This window comes from Cajanus cajan, chromosome 5, assembly GCF_000230855.2.
Source record: "Cajanus cajan strain Asha chromosome 5, NIPB_CcT2T_4, whole genome shotgun sequence".
Taxonomy (NCBI): domain Eukaryota; kingdom Viridiplantae; phylum Streptophyta; class Magnoliopsida; order Fabales; family Fabaceae; genus Cajanus; species Cajanus cajan.
The window spans coordinates 1,576,596-1,585,290 of record NC_138521.1 but is presented as its reverse complement, the minus strand read 5'-3'; the positions used below and the strand labels follow the sequence as shown (position 1 = coordinate 1,585,290).

The window sequence follows — 8,695 nt, the reverse complement described above, 5'->3', positions numbered from 1 at the left end:
GGAACTTTTGAATCTGATGAACTGAAGTGCTAAACCTCAGCCAAAACTCCAGGTTCTCTTCTAGCAAATCATCAATGTGCGAACGGAATTTCTTTTCCAAATCTGAAAGATCATGGCACTTATCTTGATGTGCCATCAGCTTCTTTAGTGTCATTCTCATAGATGATAAGGCATTATTTTCTGTTCTCTCAAATTCAACTTGTTCTGCAAAATGGGATTTTGCATCTAAATTTGAAGATGAAATTTTTGACTCCGCTTCTTGACCTGCTTTTTGAAGAAGCCCTTCATGTGGTGTGTATTTGTATTCTATGGTGGTGGTGTAGGGACTTTCATCCGGATTTCCATCTGGACAGATAAAATTGTGAATACCATACTGCTAATAATAAAATCATGCTAGAGTATTTAATATATTCTATACTTGTTTTGGAATTTCATCTTGCTTTCTTCTGTACAGATATAAAGTTAATTGTATAATTATTTTAACCAATAATTTAAATTATACATATTAAGTAAACGTTATAGATTGATCATTGCTTACCTGAAGTGTCAACTCAAAAATGTTGTCCCGATTTTTCTTTTCCACATCATTGAGCTTCACCCTGACATCCTTATAATTCACTAAGACCGAAGTGTACTCCTCCAGCAGAATCTTTTCTCTGTCATCTAATCCACTTATAAACATCTGGCTCCAATTAGGTTGATCTTCCTCACTAGCTTCCAAATCATGTGATTCAGAGTCAAGGTTGCTCACTGTATCAGATAAATCATCCTTATCTGGTTGTACCAGCTTCTGAACACTTAAAGTTCTATCACTCAAATTGGACTTGTTATCATCCTCATCCTTTATTGTCGACAAGTTCAGCAGCACTTTTCTTCTTGTAAAGTACCATGTTAGCACTTTTCTTCTGATTTTAGTGTCTTTACCAAACCAGTCTGAGATGAAATCTCAGTTTCCAAGGTAACAACCTTATAATTCTTTGCTTCTCTGTCATGGATCTTAACCATGTTTTTTTTAATAATTGGATAAGCTTGGATTCTTACGATAATTATTATCTATATAGTTAATCGATATTCAGAATTGTAACATGAAAAAAATTGATATTATTATATAACTACATTATTAACTGTGGCTAGACGAGGTCTTGTTATTATTTTGGGAGTCTTAGTGTTGTTAATTTTATTCCTGTACCTTGAATTTTATAATTTTACCTCATTTATTAGAATAATTTTAAATTATTTTTAAGTTAATATATAATTATTAGTATATTTTTAACAAATTATTCTTTTTCAATTGCATACGTATTGTTGATCGATAATTCACATCGAAGATTACAATTTTGAGAACAATATTAAATAATTAAATCACCTCCATCAATCTCTTAATTAATTAAACATTTAAACTAAAATAATCATAATAATAGTTTATAAATGTATTTATTTTTATCAATAAATATATTTTTAAAAATTTGCAATGCATTATCTACTTTGTTGCATTTTTTGGTAATTACCTATTTCGTTGTATGGGTTTTATAAATTAATTATATCATAATTATTTGATCTATAGTATTCTACGGAATTAAATGACTAATTATTATATTCATTAAAATTGTTGTTAAAAAACTCCAATCACATCATTTAAATTACTAAAATACTAATCAAATTTAATACAACAAAACCCTTATAAAGAAAATTCATTCCCATCTCAAATAACCATACAAGCTTCAATTCAATTCCTTGTTACATATATCACTGTTGAACATAAAAAAATTAAATGTTAATTATTACGATATTCTATAATATGTATGAGGTGTAGAAAAAAATCAAAAGTTAACTGAAAATGTTAATTGTTATGACATTCGATATGTATGAGGTGCTTAATATCTTGATGGGTATTTGTTCAGGGAGCAACATCAATCAGGACCTTCTCATTCTGAAGAACATAGAGTGCGGGAGGATCGTCACGGTGATCGGTAAAATTTACTAAAATAAAAAAATAGAAATAGAATAAAAAATTATAAAAAAATATATGGCAGGTTTTTTGTTTATAAAAAAAGATTATAAATAAACATACTTGATTTATTATTTGAAGCTTTGAAACGCATGCACTTTTTTTCTTTATAATTCTTGTCTATTATATATTTAGTTTATGCATAGTGAACCTTAGTTTCTCGTTTGAGATTAAATACAAATGATTAAATTTATTTAATCATTTATATTTAATCTTGAATTGTCTTGTTGGACAGTTTGAGATTAAATTCGGGCTGCTGGTGGAGGTCATAGTTTACAAACCTACTTTGGATCACGCTCATCTTCACAGACATCTGGCACGATGGACCAGTTAGTGGAACTGAAGGTCTCTCAATTTATAGCAACTTATGAGCAAAAATTTAGTCAGATGCAGGAGGACATTCATAAGCGGCTACAAGAGGACATGCAAAGGCAACTACAAGAGCATATGCAATCACTCAGCCAACAATTTCAACAAAGTACTCCAATAGTAGAACCATTTATTGCACGTGTGAGTACAAAGGGATCATGTGCTTCTATTGATCCCCATGTTACTGCCACTGGCCCAGGTACATCTAATAAATGTGAGTTGTTTGTGGATGGATCACTCGATCCTGTGGGTATAGGGCAGATTCACATATTAGGGTCCACTGTACACCATCAAGTCATGGGAGATGATATGGTTAGGGTTTCAGTGTTGGATGTGAGACAACCAGAGGCTAGAGTTCCTATGCCCACAGTGGAGGTTCAGACAATGGGACAAGCCTTGAACACCTTCCTTCAGTGGCCTTATAAGTTAGTAAAGGTGATATCTACGAAGGTATGTTATTTAAATAATATTTAATTTTAAGTTGGTGTAATTTTATTATAATATTGTATAATATTAGCTTTGTACTTTGTGGAGTAGGATATTGTTACCTCACCAAAGGGTAAAGGGACGGTCATTGTTACCCCTTCTAGAAATCTTCCTCCAATAAAAAGGCTATGGAGATTAGTTGCAGATATGGAAGATAACGAGCAACCCAAACAACTCCCTTGGCCTCCTGAAGTGTTTAACATGTCTAGTAAAGTACCCCTATATATAAGTCAGAGTGATATATCAGAGATTACAAATGGTCATTGTATGCTAAACATATCAATTTTACAGTTATGGTTGTTGTAAGTATTTAAATTATTTTTAATTATATTTTGTTGATTTTTTCTAACATTGTTTCTAACATTGTTTCTAACATTATTTCTAACGTTGTAGATTTATCCATAAATTGAGCATGGATAAGGGAAATGATCACATATATGGATTTTTGGAGCCTGAGTCAATCCAAAAAAGTGGAAACAAAGTCGAAGAAATACAAGCTTACATTCAAAATTGGATGTTCGACTCAAATAAAAAAGTTTACTTGGCCCCTTATTTTTCTGAGTAAGTTTAATTTTATATAATTAAATATAATTTTTTATAAAAACTATTTTTTCTATTACTCATAATTTCTTAATGCAGTGCTCATTGGCAACTTTTAGTTATTTGTCCTATGGACAACATAGCTGTATGCATTTGCTCGTTGCATAAACCTCCTCCTATGGATTTTAGACAATTATTAGATAGGTAAATTGTTTAAAAATATCTAATTTCTTTTATTGATTATCATTACATTTGACTTTACACTAATCATAATGTCATTTTATCATTAGGGCCATGGAAGGATATCATATACTTAAGGGTTCAAAGATGAAGAAAAAAATAAGTTGGGTCTCTCCTAAAGTAAGATTTTAATTCTAGCAACGATATTTTTTTTAAGTAATTTATTAATTTTTTTTAATTACTATTCTATTGAAATTGATTTTATATTCTTTTTGTAGTCTCATAAACAAAAAGGAAATTATGAGTGCGGATACTATGTAATGAAGACAATGCATACTATTGTCGATTCACAAATAGTATCTGGGTGGACTGAAGTAAGTTTTACAATTTTGAAAGTTTTTGTTTTAAGTTCTCATTCTATATATTTTATGAATTATTAATAATTATTTTAATTTTTCTTAACAGATATTTATAGATCGATCACCATTGCCGTTAGAAGACATAAACATCATTAGGGAGCAATGGGCCACATTTTTTATTGACCATTACCTTAATTAGTTTGGGCTTATGTTTTATAGTATTGCTTTAACTAGTTAGAACTTACATTTCATTGAGCAATGTAGTCCATTTATGTATTAGATGTATTTAAAACTATTCAATTATATATATATATGATTAACATTTATCATCTTGTCATTTGAATGCGATTTGTGCTTCATTGAGAAAATATTTTGAACTGTCTGGTTTTTCTACAGGTTTTTTGTTCTGAGGTGCTCCCAAACCAAATCAAACATACAAAAAAAAATCACTACTTTTAAAATCGGTTATGGCATAACCGATTTTAAAAGTAGACTTTTAAAATCGGTTATTACATAACCGATCTTAAAAGTCTTGACTTTTAAGATCGGTTAAAACCACAACCGATCTTAAAAGTCTTGACTTTTAAGATCGGTTAAAACCACAACCGATCTTAAAAGTCTTGACTTTTAAGATCGGTTATAAATCAACCGATCTTAAAAGTCTACTTTTAAAATCGGTTATAAATCAACCGATCTTAAAAGTCTACTTTTAAAATCGGTTAATAACCGATTTTAAAAGTCTACCTTTTCAAAATCGGCTCTTTTAAAATCGGTTCCATAACCGATTTTAAAAGTCCAAAATAACCGATTTTAAAAGCGTTTTTTCCACTAGTGGTTTCAACAAGTAGGCTAATTGAGCACCACAACAATATCCTTATAATGAGATATCCAACTTTTTAAAACACCCTCTTCTTTAGTCTTAAGTTATAATCAACACAACATGTCTAAATGCCTTATGCATTTTTAGCACCATTACCTCAACAAGTCAACAATTAATTATTTATATACATTATCCCAGATCAATGTATATGGAACCAACACTAATCAACAATATTCAACTATCAATAATTTAATCATCAATATACATCATCCCAAATCAATGTATAAAGAAATAACAACATATATCAACATACAACATGTAATAAATTCAACTAACCCATATATGTTCACTATTTTCTCAAGAAAACAACACATTTTTATAAGGCAACCCACATCAAGCACCATTCTACTTGTGCCCAACATCATCGAAACAAAGAGCTCTCGGGCTTGCCCACGCCCAATGCCACTTAACCGATGAGACAAAGAGCCTTTGTCGCTCTCACGTCTGACATGGCCAAATCTCACCCCAACCTCATTTTAGATAGAAAGTCTTTACCTAACTCACTTCCAACATCATCGAACTAACGCCTGACATTGTCTAGGCAGAGAGTTTGTGTCTTTGTCAAATTAGACGTACTCAACTTGGGCTCGACATCACCAAGAGACGTTTCCCTTTCATCATCCTCAACGTCATTCAATTCACACCCAGTGTGACCAAGTCAAAGATGTGTCCCTCATCGATGCCTAACACCATTCAACCCACGCCTGATGTGATAAAGTAGAAAGCCCTTGATTTGAGCCATACTTGATGCCATGGTGATATTTGCACATACAAAATCACAAATTTGACCTATCTGCACTTGAAACTCAAAAAACCAAGCATGCATTGCAACAATTCATATATATTTAACAACAACTCGTTCCACACCAAAAGAACAACATGCAATAAGTAGGCTAGAATCACCAATATTCACCCCCAACATGCTCCAAAACACCAAAACTCAACATGCCCCAAATCCCAACTCAAAATTCCACCATGCAGCCACAAAATTATGTAATCAACCAACATACAACTAAAACAATCCATCAAGAACCAAGAGTCTAACTTCCCTTACCTCAAGATCACTTTGAAAAAGAGGGAACATGAAGAAGAAAGTGACTTCGAGCTAACTTTGGGAAGTTATGTACCACACAATGTCCAACATACAATTCTTATCTCTTTAAACCTCTAAACGTTTAAAACTCACAAGAATTGCTTAATTCTTAGAATTTCTCTCAATAATTAATCCAAAAATTACCACAACATATTTATTGATAAAATCAACAATAATTAGTGGATATGTATAATGTTACGGTATCACTCTCTCTTAATTGTAAAAATTACATTTTTTTCCATTAAGAAAAATATAATTTTAATACATGCAATCTCTTAATAAATAATTATGAACGAGACTCTTGAGAGCATTTTTTTCTGTCTTTATATCTTTTGAGTATCACCTCGGATAATTTCGAACACTATAGTGTCAATTTCAAGACGTAATAAAATAAAAGTTCTTATAATTTTCGAAAAGCTAAAATATTTAGCTTTCTGAACTCTTCTAAAAAAAACTTTATCTTCCAAAAACCCAATTAAGTAACATAAACTCATTCCAAACATACATTTTGTTTATTAGTTAAGATCAACAAGAATACAAGCCAAAATGAAAGAGAGCAAGAAAAACAAAAGTTTCTAATTCCATAGACAACATACAACTTGCTGTTTGATACACTAGTACGGATCACTGTCGCTGAGCACATGCGAGTCTGGGAGCACTTGTCTGATGTTTTTCACTAGATCATCCACCGTCATCTTGTACGCCTCACCCATCTGCAATAAACATATAAGACTGTGTGTGATTAAATTACACTCTAAAGAGTGTTGACGCAATTAATTAATTCTAGTAATAATTATGCATTTAGAACATAAAAGTTGCATACCTGAGCTGTGATGGTAATGCTTAGAGCAGAATTTCCAAATGGTAAGACACTGCTAGCGGTGACAGTGAGATGAAGATTTTCAAGGTGGTCCAATAATATAAACTGAATACCATTTTGTTTCTCACAGTGAATCTCAATGAGCACTTCCTTTCCCAACACTCTTGCTTCTATCTCGGGAATATTAGATGGATCCCGTTTCTTCAGCAAGCTCCTTGTTTTGTCTTGTTTTTCGAGTTCCTGAATTTGTTCTTTGAGTTCTTTCACATAATCTATTGCTGCTCGCAGTACCGAGGCCTTGTCTGTCTATACATGCCAGTTTTACAATTACATTCTTTCTCTCTCTAGCTAGCATATATATGCAACTTTATTTTCTAATCATGTGCCACGTGCCTTTCATCCAGCGGTGACTTATATAAACTCATATTTATAACATGACAGCCACTCTCTACTCATACTAAAAATTTTGCAGCCTTTTTCCCCTACTTCAATCCAACAGTTTTTTAAATTTTGCTACAGAGAGGAATTAATTAATGAGTGTATATTATAGAATATTGCATGTGATCGGTGACGCACCCGCAACGACTCCCAAATAATGATTTTGATAAATATCAAGTCAAAGTAAGATAATTTAATTTATATTTTAATAAAAGTAATGTTTTTCTATTCATTTATTGATAAATACCAGAAGAATTATTATTCAATTTAAAATAAGTCAGATTTCATCGTGTAGGAGTAACATGAATGATTATTAATAATATTATACCTACTATCATAATATATAGTTAAAGTAAGAAAATCTGAGGCATCTGAATTTTGAGAATATAAAATAGAAGAGAAGTGATTACCTTGTTCAAGCCGGGAATCGTGGCTGAAAGTGCTATGAACCTCTCTGTTAGTTCTTGTCTCCTTCTTCTCTCGGCCATTATGTGATCCACCGTCTGAGAAGAGCTTCTAACCTTCTTAGCTCCTTGATTGGGCCTTGCTACCGCTTCTGGGCCCAAGGCCCGTTTGGCAGGTAAAGTTGTAGAGTTATTCGAAGAGGGTTCGGGTGTGGCCGGTACCATGGTGGAGTCATCGAAGGACAGAATGAATGTCTGGGGAGAAGAAGCAAAACGACGAGGCGTTTTGGAATCATTTTCAGACACTTTGGAGTCATCGAAGGCTGGTTGCTGAAGGATGTCTCTCAGAAACTCCTCGTCGTCGTCGTTGTAATCCATTTCCTACAACAATTTATTATTTAATCACAAAATTAAGAAACAAGACACGGATCCTTAATTATAATATGAATGAAGGTTTAATTTTACTTACCATATGAAGATCCCAATTCTCCCATGAGTATGAGTATGAGAAAGACTCCTCCTCCATCGGAATGTGGATGTGTGTTGTGTGTTCTGACTTGTGCGTTGTTAATGTTATCTGGAATGATGATTCTAATTATAATATTCATGGGTTGTTGCACAATAGATAGAGACAAGTTTTACTCGTTTTTCATGCAACTTATATGTCAGCCGTTGGATCCATCACTCATTTTTATCAGAGGATCTGTGGGACCAGTGGTGATGGGTCACCTAGGGAGGAACCAAACAAGCCCAACTTCCAAACACGGCAACTTCCGATTGATGCGAAGACAGACTCGTGACTCATTATCCACATTTTAAATTTAGTTCTAAACATACACTCACATGTTTTCATTGTTGGAAAAATATTATCTGAATCATATAATTTACATTTGATTTAATTATTTTATTAATTTAATTAATTGTTTGATTATAAGAAGTTATTATAAAATAATAATCAATTATTAAGAGTTATAATTTACATGTTTTATTAATTTTTAATAAAGGAATTAATAGAAAATTATCATGATAATAAAATAGAGAGTCCTAACTTTACTTATAAAAAAATCTGTGATATTTTTATTGTTTAATAGATTTAAGGAAAGACAAAAACTAAAAGA

At 32.1% G+C, this 8,695-nt stretch overlaps 2 protein-coding genes across 4 annotated transcripts; one reads left to right on the top strand and one right to left on the bottom strand.

Moving 5' to 3' along the window:
- Positions 1-2,270: 2,270 nt before the first annotated feature.
- LOC109806618 (uncharacterized) lies at positions 2,271-4,981 on the top strand. 3 transcript variants are annotated; one of them, XR_014433814.1, is made up of 6 exons: positions 2,271-2,827; positions 2,915-3,424; positions 3,503-3,607; positions 3,694-3,763; positions 3,862-3,957; positions 4,049-4,981. XR_014433814.1 is itself a non-coding variant. In XM_083074702.1 (5 exons), the coding sequence occupies exons 1-5, from the start codon at positions 3,276-3,278 to the stop codon at positions 4,139-4,141; spliced, it is 513 nt and encodes a 170-aa protein (XP_082930828.1). In that variant the 5' UTR covers positions 3,215-3,275; the 3' UTR covers positions 4,142-4,977. The 3 variants fall into 3 exon arrangements, 1 of the variants encoding a protein (XP_082930828.1); XR_014433813.1 differs by lacking the exon at positions 3,503-3,607 and having other exon boundaries at positions 4,049-4,980; XM_083074702.1 differs by lacking the exon at positions 2,271-2,827 and having other exon boundaries at positions 3,215-3,424; positions 4,049-4,977.
- A 1,426-nt stretch (positions 4,982-6,407) lies between these two features.
- On the bottom strand, positions 6,408-8,234 carry LOC145958176 (transcription factor bHLH18). Its single transcript, XM_083074701.1, has 4 exons — positions 8,047-8,234; positions 7,584-7,958; positions 6,739-7,041; positions 6,408-6,628 (listed from the first exon to the last, which is right to left on the bottom strand). The coding sequence occupies exons 1-4, from the start codon at positions 8,101-8,103 to the stop codon at positions 6,530-6,532; spliced, it is 834 nt and encodes a 277-aa protein (XP_082930827.1). The 5' UTR covers positions 8,104-8,234; the 3' UTR covers positions 6,408-6,529.
- Positions 8,235-8,695: the final 461 nt, after the last annotated feature.